This window comes from Aphidius gifuensis, linkage group LG4 (genome assembly GCF_014905175.1).
Source record: "Aphidius gifuensis isolate YNYX2018 linkage group LG4, ASM1490517v1, whole genome shotgun sequence".
Lineage (NCBI taxonomy): Eukaryota > Metazoa > Arthropoda > Insecta > Hymenoptera > Braconidae > Aphidius > Aphidius gifuensis.
This window is the reverse complement of record NC_057791.1, coordinates 8,542,052-8,559,598: the sequence shown is the minus strand read 5'-3', so window position 1 is coordinate 8,559,598 and position 17,547 is coordinate 8,542,052. Positions and strand designations below refer to the sequence as shown.

The 17,547-nt window shown below is 31.1% G+C and overlaps 3 protein-coding genes across 15 annotated transcripts; all 3 read right to left on the bottom strand.

Moving 5' to 3' along the window:
* Positions 1 to 264: 264 nt before the first annotated feature.
* Positions 265 to 13,392, bottom strand: LOC122854970. 13 transcript variants are annotated; one of them, XM_044156020.1, is made up of 9 exons: positions 13,277 to 13,392; positions 12,941 to 13,074; positions 8,918 to 8,968; positions 8,807 to 8,860; positions 5,105 to 5,175; positions 4,875 to 5,013; positions 1,578 to 1,844; positions 631 to 1,500; positions 265 to 546 (listed from the first exon to the last, which is right to left on the bottom strand). In XM_044156020.1, exons 1-9 carry the CDS (start codon positions 13,288 to 13,290, stop codon positions 449 to 451), a joined length of 1,698 nt encoding a protein of 565 aa, XP_044011955.1. In that variant the 5' UTR covers positions 13,291 to 13,392; the 3' UTR covers positions 265 to 448. The 13 variants fall into 13 exon arrangements, with proteins under 13 accessions (XP_044011955.1, XP_044011953.1, XP_044011956.1 ...); XM_044156018.1 differs by having other exon boundaries at positions 8,807 to 8,968; XM_044156021.1 differs by having other exon boundaries at positions 1,680 to 1,844; positions 8,807 to 8,968.
* Positions 10,296 to 12,639, bottom strand: LOC122854972. The gene is made up of 2 exons (XM_044156033.1): positions 11,410 to 12,639; positions 10,296 to 11,347 (listed from the first exon to the last, which is right to left on the bottom strand). The coding sequence occupies exons 1-2, from the start codon at positions 11,445 to 11,447 to the stop codon at positions 10,423 to 10,425; spliced, it is 963 nt and encodes a 320-aa protein (XP_044011968.1). The 5' UTR covers positions 11,448 to 12,639; the 3' UTR covers positions 10,296 to 10,422.
* A 6-nt stretch (positions 13,393 to 13,398) lies between the features above and the next one.
* On the bottom strand, positions 13,399 to 16,167 carry LOC122854973. Its single transcript, XM_044156034.1, has 3 exons — positions 15,914 to 16,167; positions 14,266 to 14,282; positions 13,399 to 13,730 (listed from the first exon to the last, which is right to left on the bottom strand). Exons 1-3 carry the CDS (start codon positions 16,009 to 16,011, stop codon positions 13,399 to 13,401), a joined length of 447 nt encoding a protein of 148 aa, XP_044011969.1. The 5' UTR covers positions 16,012 to 16,167.
* Positions 16,168 to 17,547: the final 1,380 nt, after the last annotated feature.

Below are 17,547 nucleotides of genomic sequence, written 5' to 3'. Positions count from 1 at the left end.
TGTCAGCGAGATATCTAGGGAGATCTTTTGGATATCTTTAAGATAGAACCTGGATATATCCTGGATGAGAAAAAATTTATTCGTTTGAATCCGGATATCCAGTAGATACCCAGACTTATCCAAATATGACACAACTGGACATCCCGTGGATATCCAGAATTTATCCACGCGTATCCAGAAGGTCCATCAAGGATCAGGTTAAATTATATATGTATAATGTATAATCTATAAGACCTAATTAAAATAAAAAAAAACATTAAAACATAAATTTACAGTATATTATTAAAATCTAATGTAAAAAGAAAATTGTAATTTTATAAATCAAATTATAATTGATGAAAATTTTGCGACAAAATTATTCGTATGATACAATAAAGTCAGCCTTAGTGTAATTGAACGAGGAAATATTTGAAGCGTAATTTAAAAAAACAAAACACAGAAAAAATCTTCATCTTGCTTGAATGATTCCCAACAGCGGTATAAGAATCCAATAACTCCCTCCAATAAATTGAAGAGCTGATATCAATTTTATGCAGTAGGACGGATCTGAATAAAATAAAAAGATTAATTATAACAAACAAATAAAATATATAAAAAATATATTATACTTTATTATTATATAAATAGTACCAGGAATAAACAAAAAAGTTAACATGCAGAGCCCAACTATAGTTGAAATAATGTTTCTTGCAGTATTCGTATGTTGACAACCGAGTGCATCGAACAATGTAGATTCTAAATAAACTGAAGTTCCCGCAATGCTTATTCCTCCCGCGAAAGCTAAAAAAATGAATACATAAATCGATTGAGCAGCTGTCAGACTCAGAAGAACAAAACTTCCTAGCCAAGATGACCCTCCAAACAAAAAGCTACGCCATCTTGCAGTTTTTGGTTTCCAATAAGAAGTTGTATTTGGTATGAGTGTCCCAAAACCAGTAGCCATGACTAAAGCTACTCCCTCGGTGATACTTGCTGATGGAAGCTGAATGATGGCCAGCGATGGTAAAAGTATCCATATAAACAAAGCTGCTAGTCGACTTCCCAACCAAGAAATTGTAATCATCCAAAATTTGTTTGATCTAGTAACTACCAAATTCTCATTCCATTTATACAGCAAATTTCCACTGTTGAATGACGAAATACTAAAATGCTCTTCGATGTCATCAAAATCCTGATAACTATAAGTGTCAGATCCTTCTCTAAATAAATCACTATAATTTTGAGAATTTGAATTTTCATTTGTTACTGCCGATGCTTTAAAATTGTTTTCGCGCGCTTTGGCAACATTAGTTATATCTGGGTTAGCTCGACTGTGAAAGACTTTTTCCTCCTCACTAATCAACAAAGTGTACAGACTTGTACTCGATTTTATTGTTGGATATCGCAATACAAGTGTCCCCAGTGCAGTTGGAATAAAAATACAACTCATCAAAAGTAGTCCAATTTGTAGATCAAATCGAGACAACAGAGCAAATATAAATCCTGGAGCAAATATAAAACCTTGAAAATAAATAATTATATATAAATATAAGTATAAGAATTATGATATTTCTAGAATTGTTTTTTAAATATGAAACCTAGAGATGTTGATACTTCTTTAAATGTTAGGGCAAGTGGTAAGTGATTTCTAAAATTTTTTTGTAAGACACTATCAGTTTGGACGAGAAGAAAACTCCCACCTATGCCCATTATTGCACCAGCACTGACACTTGCTAAGTAGACTGCCTGGCCACCTGTCGTCAAATACCCAGATGCCAAAACACCAATTGTTAAAAGAAATACTCCGATAAGGCCAACTAAACTCGGAATCGTTGCAAGGTTCACGATTAACCTTGTCCAAAGATCTAAAAAAAAAAAACCATTACTTGAATATTTTCAAAGCATAATGAAGCTACATTTTATAATATTTTAAATATCTTTTTACGGTAAATTGTAGGATAAATAATTATTATAAATAAGTATTATTGATCCATTAGTCCTATACGGCAAAACCGTACCGTTCATCGGGTGTCTCCGAGGATCATTGCAAAATTATATTTGTGTTTTTTTTTTCAAAAAAATAAGATAAGTCATATTCTGTGGCGGGACAACCACTGCATGTAAATACATGTTTTTTTAATTTTATAAATTTTTTTGGAAAAATTTACGAAATCTCGGACCATTATGAGAGCACCGTCTTTTTTTTGCACTATATACACACAATGTTAAATTGTCCTTTTCATATATTTTTAACATTGAAATTATTAATATTTCTATACAACTTTTATAACAACAATTGCAAGTTATCATTTATTTTATTTGATAAAAATTGCTTTGGACCCGGGAAAAAAAAAGTGATCTTCGAAGATCTTCAAAGATCTTCTATGGAAGATCGTTGAAGATGTCGCTTTTGTCCGCATCAGTGGCTATCACTGACGATCTCCAACGATGTCTGTCTATCGCCAACGATCTATATGAGAATTATGATGTTGAACGATCTAATTAGATATAATTAGATCCGAAAGTAGCAAGATCTACTTATATTGGGAAACGCACAATTCACCACGACGTCTGGTGGTAAATTTCTGGAAACTACCTCTTCCAGTCATTCGTATGTGGTATACACAGTATATATGCTAAATTTTTAAACAAATAATATTTTTACAAATAGTTTGAAATGTCTGGTACAAAATTTTCACCAAAACTGATTAAAAAAAAAAAAAAACAAGACTTTACGTTTCTGGGTGCAACAGTTATTCCAGGAGAAATAGAGATCTGAGTTTCTATGCATTTTCGAGGTTAGACAAACACAGACAAACAACAACCTGTCAAAGTAAAGTCACATATTGATAATATATCAAGTGGCAAACACATGATACTCATCACTTGAATCAATTTTTACACCAATACTCGTAATATGTTCCGCATATACAATACGATTTTCTTCAAGGAAATTTCGTGAGGAATTCGTTTTTCGTGCCCATGAAAGTATATGCTCAATAGTTAATAACATTTTTTTAATAAACAATAAAATTCTATGCTAATGGGATATACTTGACTGGAAGTCATTAGTTTCTTTTTTTGCCAACTGCTTACAGCGATTGGCCACGCCCACAGTGCGTTTCCCAATATGCTTATATATAATTAGATCTCAATAGATCTATTGAGATCTAATTATATCTAACTAGATCTCATTAGATCTAAGTAGATATAATCAGATCTAATCATATCGAAAATGCTGCGGGATCGAATTATATATAAACATATATAATTAGATCTAAATAGATCTAAGTAGATATAATCAGATCTAAGTAGATATAATCAGATCTAATCGTATCGAAAATGCAGCAAGATCTAATTATATCTCGATATATATATACTTATATATGTCGGAGTTTCATAGGAAGCTGCTGTTATTCTTTTGCAATTTTTTCATGTAACGAAAAATTCAAGAAAAAAAAAATTTTTTTTTTAATCATAAAAATACATTCCGGGATCTGTAAAACTGATACTGGGCGAACTGGCAAGAGTTTATGATGGGGAAGCTACCCCTTCCACATTTCTTTTCATAAGAGCCCACCAGAGCGAGTGAGTGAGAGCTATGTTTCTCCATCATAAACTCTTGCCAGTTGGCCTGTACATATAATTTGCCGATCATCAGCCGAGTCGGTTGATTCTCGAATCGTCATGATAAATATTCAAGTGAAACAAATTTTCGTTATTTTTAATTATTGCTGCTATGGTTGAGTAGGTAAGGCTCTGGACTTTCATCAAGAAGATACCGTGTTCAAGTCCAGGTGATGGTAAAAAGTTGTGGTCAAAATCTTTCGGTCCAATAGATCATTATTTATATATATAAAAAAATAAAATTGTATAAACAACTTGAAATTTTTTTTTTTTTTAAATCAATAAATTTTTGGAATCTCAGTAGATCTACTTAGATCTCAGTATATCTAATTAGATCTAAGTATATCTAATTAGATCTAAGTAAATCTAATTTGATCTAAGTATATCTAAGTATATCTGATTAGATCTAATAAGATCTAGTTATATACGAGTAGATCGCGCCACTTTGCGGATCTAATTATATCTAAAGCAGTTAGATCTAATTTGATATACGTAGATCTACGCGATTTTTTCCTGGGTTTCCAGATCGTTCGACATCATAATTCTCATAGAGATCGTTGGCGATAGACAGACATCGTTGGAGATCGTCAGTGATAGTCACTGATGTAGAGTGGGTATAAGCAGAGTGAAGCCATAGATGATTTTTATCTCGGAAGTGACGGAACCCTCTTATACCCACTCCATACGGTGAGCTCGGAAGTGACGAAAACCTCTTATACTCGCTCCATACGGCGAGCACAAAATGTCGGACTAATGGGACCTCGGTGGCTTCACTCTGCTTATACCCACTCTACACTGATGCGGACAAAAGCGACATCTTCAACGATCTTCCATAGACGATCTTTGAAGATCTTCAAAGATCACTTTTTTTTCCCCGGGGAGGTTATTGTTGAGTTGATATAATACCGCGGTACTATACGAGGGTTTAAGACATGTCTTAAATCTTAATACAGATCACTAGCCCGTGGTTTTATACTTACAAACCGTTATTAGTAAAATCCAAAATTATATCCTTTAATTTTTATATAATCTTATAATTAACAAATCTTAATAAATAAAATAAATATATTTTGGAAGCTTGTTGATATTATATGAATTATCAAATTGAAATAGCTTTCCATAAAGAATAGATGACGAATTGACTACATTTAACATCGTCTCTCATAGATTTGCATGTGAGTTGAGTAGAACAATTTCACAATATACTGTTCAAAATTCTGGGTGGCTATAGTAATTTTAAATAGTATTAGAAATTAAATGATTCATACCAGCTAAGTTCAAAAACGCAGTAAATAAAATTGGCGTTCTCATGATATCTTCTTTCCACAAGTCCAATGGTGTTGGCGAATCAATAGATAAGAATCCAAGAATAACACCGTACATCGCACACAAACATGGCACTGTCATCTATATAATGATTAGAATTATTAATATTTTTATTATCATTATTTAATTAATTTATTGAACTGCTAAATCAAGAAATAATTAAAATTTTTACTTCTATTGCGATTGTTCCAACCAGGACAATCCATGAGTATGCATTCCCATCAGGTAAGGTTGGTCCTAATTCTGGAACAGAACTGATAACATTATCGAGATACAGACGACCATCATGTGACATTTTGAAAAAAAAAAATCAGTAAGTAATTTGAATAATATTCTTATTATCGCTGTAACTCATTTTTTTGTTAATGTAAATCAAACAAAATGTCATTGTAGACTGGAGTTAATACACGTATAACCAAAATATACCTCTCTTGCCAGATATACATAGATATATAAATCTTATCAACTGTCGAGTGCTCTGATAAAAAACCAGATAAGAAATAAGACTTATTTTTTACTTTTATATATTTCTTGAAATATTTATCTTGTTACGATTTTTTTATCTTTTTCGAACAAAAAATATTTTTTCTCGTACCTACACTGAGAAAAAAAACTTTTAAAATACAGAACTTTCGTTCTTGCAAAAAAAGTTCTTGGATTATGGAAAAATTTTCTTATATTAAATAAAAAACTTCTTAATTCGAGAACGAAAAATTTCTTGAATTATGAAAACATTGTCTGGAGTTATAACAAATACGTCTTGAATTAAAAAAAAAATTCTTAAATATAATAACAAAAAAGATCTGGTAACGTTTGTTGGGGCATGTGGCCCGCGTTACCCGTTGAAAATTAAAAACTTTCAATACTCCGGCTAGGGCCATGGGTGTCTTAATTCCTCAGATATAATGAAATTATGGTTTTTTACAAAATTTTACGGTTTATTAATAATAACATTATTCAAAAGAAAATTTTCATGTTTATTTTTTTTTTTTCTCAAAAAATATTGGAGATAGCAAAAAAAAAACCGATTATGCGGGCGATAGAGTTTTTTGCGACGCAAAATAAGATCCCGTTACGAATTCTTGGTTACATGTCAAAAAAAATTTTCCAAAAAAAACAAAAAAAACCACGACAAGAAAAATCATGACAGAAAAAATTTTTAAAAAAAATTACGTCATAATAAATTTTTTTTTTTTTAAATAATAAATTTAATATTTCATATAAATTATTTTTCTGGTATGTGTAGCCGTTAGATTTTTTACTCAGCTAGTAGATTTTTACTTAACCTTAATAATAGCCAAGCAATCAATATCTACAACATTTTACTTAGCTAGATTTTGCACTTAGCTATATTTTTATAAAGCTAGATTTTCAACTTAGCTGTGATTGTAGCCAAACAATCAATATCTCCATTATTTTTCTTAGCTAGATTTTTTACTCAGCTGTAATTGTAGTCAAACAATTACTATCAATTTTATTCAACCATTCAAATCTTTGACTCAGTCACTAGATATTTTTTGTGTAAATTTTTTTTTTTTTACTTTTTGTTGTGATTTTTTTTATCGTGATTTTTTTTGTCGAAATTTGTTTTGTCGTGATTTTTTCTGCACGGAGAAAAATTTTCAGCAAATTTTGCTATGGCGCCATATCATTGAGGGTCTATCTTTTGACTATTAAAATATTTACTATCATGTTAACAAAAAAAAACAATTTTTGCTTTGAAAAATTAAAATGTACCATAGCAATTTATATAATGTTTTTTTTTTTGCTATGTTCAGATAAAAAATTACAACGCATTAAGAAATTTTTACCGAGGCCAAATTTATAAGTTAAAATAATCTAGCCTAAAAATTACATTGCACCATAGCAAAATATATTTATTTTTTTTTTTGCTTTGTTATTCATAAAATTTTACGTTGTTGCTGTGGACAAAATTAAAATGATCCTCTGAAAATTTACAATGTGCCATAGTAAAAATTTAATTCTCTTAGAAATCCTATAGGTGTCACTAATAAATACAAAGCAACATGGTTAAAATTACAATGGGCCATAGCAAAAGCAATGTCAACCACCCTCACTTTTTAGCCGACTGCGCAGGCGTGTCTTTGCTTATGTTTCAGTTGTTAATAAAAAACAAACAAATGTTAGCTTTTGTAAATGTTGTTGTGGCGCAGCGGATAACGCGTAGAATTCTGTTCGGAAGGTTTGGGGTTCAAACCCTGGTTTAGGTTAATAAATGAAATAAAATAAAATAAAATAAAATGAAATAAAAAAAAAACAAATAAATAAATTATAGATATTGACAATAAAAAAAAAAATTTTTATAATATTTTCAATAAATGGAATAAATTTTGCGTTTGACCATAACAAAAATTACTATGGTACACAAAAAAAAAATTAGCCACGCCCACACGATATTTTGCTATGACCCATATGAAAATATCATGAAACCGATAGATGGCGCAGCTCAGCTATGGGCCATTGTAAAATTTGCTATGTTTTTTTCGTAAAAAAAAATAAAAAATTCTCTCCGTGTGTCAATTTTTTTTTTTTAAATTTTTTTTGTCGGGAAATCTAATTCTCTATTTCAATTTTACGTTGAGTTATTCATTGCCTAATTTTTCTGAATTGTTGAAAAATTGATTAAAAATAATATAACTCTCAGGATACTGAAGATAGAAACATTGTATTAGGCTCAATTGAAAGTTCTTAAAAAGCTCTGTTGTAGGAAATGTGGGTTATTTTTTGGCCTGAAATGGTTTTTGAGAAAAGAAATCAAATATTTGATTTTTTTCATTTATTTTAAAGTTTTTTTTTTTTTCTTCAAAAACTATTGGAGATGTAAGGAAAAACCCACAATACAGGCGATAGAGTTTTTTGAGACGAAAATATGAGCCTAATATGAAGTCTTTACTCTAATTTTAGGTCAAGTTATTTAATATCTAATTTTTTTTAATTTGTTGAAATCCGTTATAACTTTCGGGATAATGAAGATGGATACATTATACTAGGCTTAAATGAAAGGCCTCACGAAGCTTCATTATGGGATAGTTGGCTTTTTTTTCGGCCTTGAATAGTTTCTGAGAAAAAAAATTAAATACGTGATTATTTTTTTTTTTTCTTTCATAGTTTTTTTTTTTTTGTTCAAAAACTATCGAAGATAGAGGAAAAAACCGACAATGCGGGCGATAGAGTTTTTTGAGACGCAAAAAATAAGCCTAATACGAAGTCTTTATTTTCTTTTTTGGTCAAGTTATTCGATTTCTAATTTTTTTAAATTTGTTTAAAACCGTTATAACTTTCGGGATAATGAAGATAGAGACATCAAACTAGGCTTAAATGAAAGGCCTCATAAAGCTCCATTATGAGATATTTGGTTTTTTTTTCGGCCTTGAATAGTTTCTGAGAAAAAAAATTAAATATGTGATTATTTTTTTTTTTATTTCATAGTTTTTTTTTTTTCTTTCAAAAACTATTGAAGATAGAGGAAAAAACCGATAATGCGGGCGATAGAGTTTTTGAGACGCAAAAAATAAGCCTAATACGAAGTTTTTATTTTTATTTTTGGTTAAGTTATTCGATTTCTAATTTTTTCAAATTTGTTTAAAACCGTTATAACTTTCAGGATAATGAAGATAGAGACATCAAACTAGGCTTAAATGAAAGGCCTCATAAAACTCTGAATCTGCTTTTTCGTTACCTGTAATACCTCTATGTGCTGGTACCCAGTATAAATTGACTATTTTGCCTACATTTTCTAACTGATAGAGTTTATTTTTTAGATACCACACTATGTATTTTGTTGAGTTAGTTTTTAATTTACTGGAAACGGCTAATAAAACACTAAGAGAGTCGGAAAAGATACTGAAATTACCTGGATCTTTTCTCTCGATTAAATTGAGACATTCCTCTATTGCCAAGGCTTCAGCTGTAAAAATACAAGCTATATCGGATGATCTAAATTTATAGAGTGTATCATTGTTACCCATTGCTATCGAAAAGCCTACAAAATTCGCGCCTTCTGTTTTCGATCCGTCTGTAAATTAAAAGGTTTTTGAATCAGTCAGGGTATTTTCAAATATTCGAGTAAATTCTGCATTCGGACAAGGCGACTTATCAATTGTTTTGCCTTGATCTGTAAAGACTCGGGCTTTGTGAAATAATCCGTAAAAATCTAAATCAAAGCACAAAGGCACTTCTGTCGCGTGTATTAGATGACCATATCTACCATGGTCTTTGAAACATTGGTAAATTACTGGCATACCGATTTGGTTAATATGTTTTGGGTTTCTGAGAGGGTTTTCAATGTTTTCTGAAAGTTCTGTGAGTAATGGAATAAGTTTGTGTAATCATTGAAAAAACCCAGAAACTTAGAAAAAATAACGAAGTTCGCCCGCCGGGAATCGAACCCGGGTTTTTTGCTTTCCGGGCAAACGCCTTGACCACTAGACCACAGGGCTTCTTATTTTTTCTAAGTTTCATCAAGTTAACTCCGACGTCCTTCTATGCGTCAATTCATTTTTTATACTAATGTATACGATAGGGTTCTAGAGATGTAGCTTCTTCCCAAAAATCGGAATCTTAAACTTAAAGGTGGTTCTTTAGCTTCAGCTAGAATGATATTGGTGGGAGTACTCCTTCTGTATCCTAATGCTATTCTTAGGGCTTTGAATTGAATTCTATCTAGCCTGATTGCCAGTGCCGTAACAAGGAATTTTTGCGCCCTGGGCAAAATTATATTTTGCGCCCTATTTTAATCGATATAATATATGAAAAAGGAATCATTTGTTAGGTGTATTTAACAATAATATATATAACAAGCAAAACCGCCAGAATATACTGAAATTATTTTATTTTTTAAATATAAATTGTTGTGGATATTAATATAGAAGACAAAATATTTTAAAAGTGATACCTATAGATGAAGAATAGATCATTAGAAAATCAAAACAGTTTTTGTCTTCTGGCGTTGTCGCTGGAAAATTCATCTATGATGTCATCGAAGTCTATTGAAGATACAATCAATTTGGCACAATGATTCTATTGTATTATAGAAACCATTGCAGAGAAATTGATCTAGATAATGAAATAATTTATTTGGTTACATCCAATCTTTAGCAACAGTCACCAATAGCTTTTTGATTAATTAATTATGGCAAATGTATCTAGGGAAAGAATGTAACCAAATATATTAATTCCTAGTCTAAATTAATTCCTTAGCAATATCTCCTATCATAAATTGAAATTATTGTCTAAAATAGCTAAAGAATTCATTTAGACTAGGAAATAATATATTTGGTGATACATTCTTTCCTCAGCAATATTTGGCAATAGCTTTTTCATTAATTAATTATGGAAAATGTTGCTAAGAAAAGGATGTGACCAAAATATCTGAATGATCATAAATGAGAGTAGTCAATTTCTTTCCTGAAAATATAATTTTTTTTTTAATTGTTTAAAAAAGAATATTTTTTTTCTTGTGACGCGCTTCTAAGTGCGCCCCCCTTTACACTGCGCCCTGGGCAGTTGCCCCTCTTGCCCACCCCTTGTTACGGCACTGCTGATTGCTTGTTGTTTAGTGAGTTTATGGAATAAAAAACCACAATACTCGATTCTAGATCTAATTAAGGCTTTATATAGTCTGATCAAAACTATAGGGTCTGCCCCTTGCCAAGTGCTACGAATACAACTTAATATTTTTAAAGGGGTCTGGCATTTTGCTTCAATACTAGATATTTGTTTTTCCCACTCAAAGTTGGAAGATAACCATCGACCAAAAAGTTTTACTATTCTAGAAGAAGTTATTACATTACTGTCAAGATTAATGTCCCACAGACCTCCTTGACCACTACATTTATTAAATACCATGAAGATGCACTTGTTTGCAGCTAAGCTTAGTCCCTTCATTTCCAAATAGCTATTTACGTTATTTGTATCTCTTTCTAAATTATTTATCCCGATTTGTGTGTTCTCATTCGAAGTATAAATTACCACATCATCTGCGAACTCAAGAATTTTACATCCATGATTCGCAATTTCTTTTATATTCAGATATAACGCATAAAGTAATGGACTAAGTACACTTCCTTGAAGAAGACCTTTACTCGTCCACCCTACTTCTTCGAAATCTCCATACTTAGCATGAAGTTTTCTGCTTGAGATTAAATTGTATATAAATGATAGAAGGTTGCCTGGAAGACCTAGATTTTTTAAGTTATCAATAAGTAAATCCGGAAGAACGTTATCATAAGCCCCTTTTATATCTAGAAACATTGCTGACACTTCATTCCCTTTTTCAAAGTCATTAAGGTCATCTGTTGTTAATATTGATAGATTATCAGTGCAAGATCTATTTCTTCTAAATCCAAATTGAGAGTTATTAAATTTCTTATGATGTTCAAGCCACCATGATAGTCTGAAATTAATAAGTTTTTCTAAAAGTTTGCAAAGACAAGGAGCCAAGGAAATGGGTCTTACATTTTGACCATCACTCTTTGGAATAAAGAAGAGCCCATAGTTTCTCCATTCTAGTGGAAATTCCCTAGATGATAAAATATCATTGAATAGTTCTAAGAGAGCTTTAATTGCGTTATCTGGAAGGTAGCTAATAGTTAAGTAATCTATCCCATCGAGACCTGGGCTTGATTTTAGTTTGAGATTATCGAGGGCATAATCGAATTCTACCACAGAATATGGCATATCAAGAAAACCGTCTTGATTTTGGTGGTCAAAAAGCACATTATTTGATACCCACGGAGGACATAAATTTTCCATAATTAATTTTGCAGATTCAACTGCTGTTTGTTTGTATTCATTACCAGAACTACTTTGTGCGAATCTATTTTTAAAATTTTTTATTTTTTTCCAAATATAAGAGGGATCAGTAAATTTATTGAGGCTTTCTATGAACTTTTTGTAGCTGTCTTTTTTAGCATTCCGAGTCACTGTACGAGCTGTTGCTTGAGCTTTTTTGTATTCAATGAAATTATCCCTAGTAGGATCGTATTTTAGATTAAGTAAGGCTATTTTTCTTTTTTTGACAGCACTCTTACAATCATTGTTCCACCAAGAATTCCCTCCTTTGAATATTTTTGATTTTGTCCGCTGATCATTATTAGGATACACTGTTAAAAATAAGTTGAAATTTCAAGCATGTTTCAAGTACATTTGCATTAAATTTCAAGTTTTTTTGATGTAAAATTCAATTTTTTGTGCTGTAAACTGAAATTCATGCACCGTCCTTTAAATTTACAGTAAAAAAACTTGAATTTTCATGTAAAAATCCGTATATATAAAATCTTTTTTTACAGTGCAGTCCCGTGCATCAAATTTCTACTGGAAATATTTTTTAGGTACTGTATACATTAAAATCCAAGCATTTTACTTTAAATTTACAGTACCGGAGTTGAAATTTTTTTCAAGTACCGTACATTAAAATCCAAGCATTCTACCTTAAATTTAAAGTACTGTAGTTGAAATTTTTTTCATGTGCAATGTACTTTAAAAGAAATTCAAGTACATGTGATTGTACAACTGCTTCAACTACATGTACATTGAATTTCAAGCAAACATTTTTAACAGTGTAGTTATTTTTCCAACCTGGAGTACTTTCTTTGATACTTTTTTCTATTGTCTACAAACTTGTTATATCTTAGATAAATTGAATGGGTTTCTTTATTTATGTTTTGGATATATTCGTTAAATTTTAGTTCGCTTACCCTTTGAAAAGTTTCCTAGTCTGTAGTTTTTCGATGGATTTGTTTAACACCCGTACCAAATTTTAATTTATCCGGTATCATATTTATCTTAATTCTTACTGGGTAATGATCACTTCACCATGGATCAACACTTTTATCCCATTCGTCCCCAACGCTTAAGGCCGTGTTAGGATCGGAAAAGGATAAGTTAATAGCAAATTCAGTGCCGTGGGCTTCATTAAAGTGTGTTTTTTCTCCGCTATTTAAAAGGATAATATCTAGATCTTCTACGACTTGTTTTATGTCTTTACCTTCACAGCCTCTTGTATAATCCGAACCCCACCAAACATGGTGAGCGTTGAAATCTCCACCTATTAAGAATTTCCCATCAAATTGAGAGAAAAAATTTTCCCAATCAACAAACTCCATCCTAGTATTCGGCGGTCTGTAACAAGAAATGATAAAAGTTTTTTCACCTCTTATAAAAATTTAAATCCCACATACTTCGATTTTTCCACCACAATTATAAATGTTATTTTTGATTCTATACTTTATACTATTTTCAACAAATATTGCTACCCCACCTTTACCATCATTAAGTCTATCAGTTCTAACAATATCAAATCCCTTTAATGAAATATTATCACCTGGTTTGAGCCATGTTTCTTGAATCAGTAGTAAATCGACTTCCTCCACACGATGTTGAAGCTCAGCTAACTTTCTCTTCATGCTACGGCAGTTCCATTGAATTATTGTACATGAAGATTGGCTAGCCATTGTTGTTATGACTTGAAGGATACATTCGTTTTTTAATTATTGGCATTAGCTCCATCAGTAGTTCTTTGGGTTTATCAATATGGCATACGGCATTGACAATATACCTTAAGATTTGATCAACTTCAAGGTCAGTCTCTTGTGTGGTTTCTTCGATTCCACTATGTTGTTGACTTTGAGCAATAGTTTTTTGGCTAAATGATCTATTATAAGTTTGTTGGGAGTAATTTGCACTGTTATTTGTTTTATCTTCTATTACATTTGGTTTTTTATTTTGAACGGCAACTTCCCAACTTTTTTGGACTTCAGCTTGCGAGTTTTGGGTTGGTTTATCCATATATGTAATACTACTATATTGCTAACATCCTATCTTCCCAATAAGTGAAGCTTTTCTGGAGGCAAGAGCGTCGACGATATGTCCTTCTCTTTTCAGAGCAGTAAAAAATGAGAAAGAGTAGGGAGCGTAGGGAGGGTTCGGATTAACTCGACAACTCATCAATACTATTTTTACTTTCTCACGTATATTAAATAAATAAAATAAAATATTTTAAAATAATTGAAATAACTAAATGAAAAAAAAAAAAAATGAATGAAAAAATTATTTTACTTTATTCAATATTTATTATTCAAATAATATAATTATTCGTACATTTAAATATATTTGTATACATATGTATACAATATACATATACATATGTATACATTGTGTTGGTGAGTTGTCGAGTTAATCCGAACCCTCCCTACGCTCCCCACTCTTTCTCATTTTTTACTGTTCTGAAAAAAGAAGGAAATATCGTCGACGCTCTTGCCTTCAGAGACACAAAGCGGCCATATTAGCAATATAGTAGTATTACATATATGGGTTTATCCCAGTCTTTGGTTATTTCCATGGAGGTGTATAAGGAGGGTAATCTCTCGAATTTCACTGAAGCTCACAGAATGGAGCAAGTCAGTACACATTATCGCCAGTGACGGCGCTAGTCTCATCAAGATCCGAAGTCACATGGTATTTTTGTTTACATTTTTTTTTATTTGTGTGGCTCAGTTAGAGTATTCCTTTATGTTGTAAAAAAATAATCCAACTCAATAATATACATTATTTATTTAACAAATGAAATTGAAGCAATACATTTTAATAAAAAACAATACCAAGGGTATTGTAACAAGCAATGGCTAAGGAAAATTTAATGTTAAATAGATAATTTTTTATTAAAAAGATTATTCCAAATAAATTTTATTTCGATTACATGTGATGCCAAAGTTGACATAAGAAATAATAATAGTCTAATTGAAGTTTTTAAAAAAAATATAAAAAATAAACAACTTATTGAGGATGAATATCAAATGCGTGTTGTACAAAATGTTTATGATGGCATTAATGCATAAAAAGCAGAAAAACCAAGTTTTTTAAATAAATTAGTTGGAAAAGAAAAAAAGACAAAAAAATCACCAGAGGGTTTGTATTTGTATGGTGCTGATGGTGATATTGGAAAAACCATGTTGATGGATCTCTTTTATGATTGTTGTATAAGGTAATTTATTACAATTTTTTAAATAATAATATAAATAAATAATTAATAAATATCATTGTTTACAGATTAGACTAGATGTACATGGAAGAACATCAACAAAACGTAAAAAACAATAAATAGTAGCACAGAACTTTTTATTACTTGCATAACTTTTTATTAAAATATACTGCTATAATTTTATTTGTTTACTAAATAAAAAAAATACTAAAGACAAGCAGTGGACAAGGAAAAAATGGAGCTAAGAAATTAATGCAATGATATTTATTAATTATTTATTTATATTATTATTAAAATAATTGTAATAAATTACCTTATACAACAATCATAAAAGAGATCCATCAACATGGTTTTTCCAATATCATCATCAGCACCATACAATACAAACCCTCTGGTGGTTTTTTTGTCTTTCCTTCTTTTCCAACTAATTTATCTAAAAAACTTGGTTTTTCTGGTTTTTATGCATTAATGCTATCATAAACATTTTGTAAATTTTGTACAACACGCATTTGATATTCATCCTCAATAAGTTGTCTATTTTTTATATTTTTTTTTTAAACTTCAATTGGACTATTATTATTTTTTAAGTCAACATTTGCATCACATGTAATTGAAATGAAATTTATTTGGAATGATCTTTTTAATAAAAAATTATTTATTAAACATTAAATTTTCCTTAGCCATTACTTACCCTTGGTACTTTTTTTTATTAAAATGTATTGCTTTAATTTTATTTGTTAAATAAATAATGTATTATTGAGTTGAATTATTTTTTTACAACATAAAGGAATACTCTAACTGAGCCACACAAGAAAAAAAAAATGTAAACAAAAAAACACCATGTGACTTCGGATCTTCTCGCTACTAGCGTCATCACTGGCAGAAAAATGTACTGACTTGCTCCATTCCGTGAGCTTCAACAGCTCCCTATGCTAATACACAGTGTGACGTCACAGATTACCCTCCTTATAAAACTCCATGGTTATTTCATTATTGCTTTTGGTTGGTAAGTAAGGGAATTCTTTTTTATTATTACTATAACTATTATTCTTGATAACGTTATTCCATGCTTCCACCATTTATTTGGTGTTTTCCAGCCATTAATAATTCTCTTTGCTTGGATATATCCAACATTTTCCATTGCCATGATTCTGTTTAGATTTCTTGCTAATTTGAATACTTTTTACTTGGTGTACCAAGCCTTATGATTGTCTCCACAGTTTAAGGAGGTTATGCACAAATTCATTGCGGGTGTTGCGGGGCGCTTCTGACGTCACAGACAAAACTGAAATCTGGCTACACTGTAAAAAAATAAAGTGAAAAGCGCCTGCGCCCCGTATACAATATATGGGATTGCGGGTATGTGTGTGTGTTTGAACATGCCATACGTTGCCACATCTAATTTTTGTAAAGTTTATAATTAATTTCTCATTAATTGACCGATCAACATATGAAAATTTTTCGCGCAATTAATAAAACTCGGTTTCTAGTATATGTGTGATTTTTTTCAAGACTTCCCTGGTAGAAATAATCTCTCCGGATTTTCTCCGGATTATCTCCGGATTTCTCCGGATTGTCTCCTGACTTTCTCCGGATCGTCTCCGGATTTCTCCGGATTTTCTACGCAATTGAGACTTCCGGAGATATTATTCCGGAGTTTTTTCGGGTTTTCTCCGGATTTTCTCCGGATTTTTTCAGAAAAAATTTCTTTATTATTTTTCGTATGTAAACTCTTATTTCTACTTTTTCTTATTAATTTTTCCATTTTTTTGTGTTTGTTTTTTTAAGTCAAAATTCCGGAAAAAATCCGGAGACATTATAGAAATAGTCTGGAGATTACTCCGTACATATCTCCGGAAGTCTCAATTACGTAGAAAATCCGGAGAAATCCGGGGAAATCCGGAGAAATCCAGAGAAATCCAGAGAAATCCGGAGAAATCCAGAGAAAATCCGGAGAGATTATTTCTACCAGGGTTTTTCATCATTTTTTCTATCCGAAAAAAATGGTTGAAATCTCCATAAGAGCCAATGTTACATATTATTTTCAATAATTAATTACAAAAAATTTAACCGATCAACATAAGAAAATAATTATACCGTTGTATTCAGAATGGAAAGATCTACTTGTGTACAAAATTTCAGAACATTCTCATTATATGTATTTAAAAAAAAAAGAGTAATTTCTGCATAACCTCCTTAAACATTTTGGATTGCACTCTTGAACATCTGGATGCTTAGGTTGTCCACATATCAGACAGGTATCATCACCTTGACAACCTTGTGCGAAATGACCAAAGCGTCCACATTTATAGCATTGTTTCACATTTGCGGTATAAAAGTATTGACTGGAATCACTGGAATCCTCATTCTTCTATAGGGATCTGACCTATTCACCATGACATCTGGTGGCGCACAGTGAACTATTTCCAGACCATTGAAACTACATGCAAGAAGACTAGAAATACAGGAGGACGAACTTGCCTCAAAAAACCGTATCGCTATACGGTCGCCGCATAATTGAGGGGCGCTAGTAGTAACACGGTAACGTGCGCGACTTGTATCGCTTTTTTTTACAATGCGCACAATACAAACATACTCTGACAAACACTAATAGA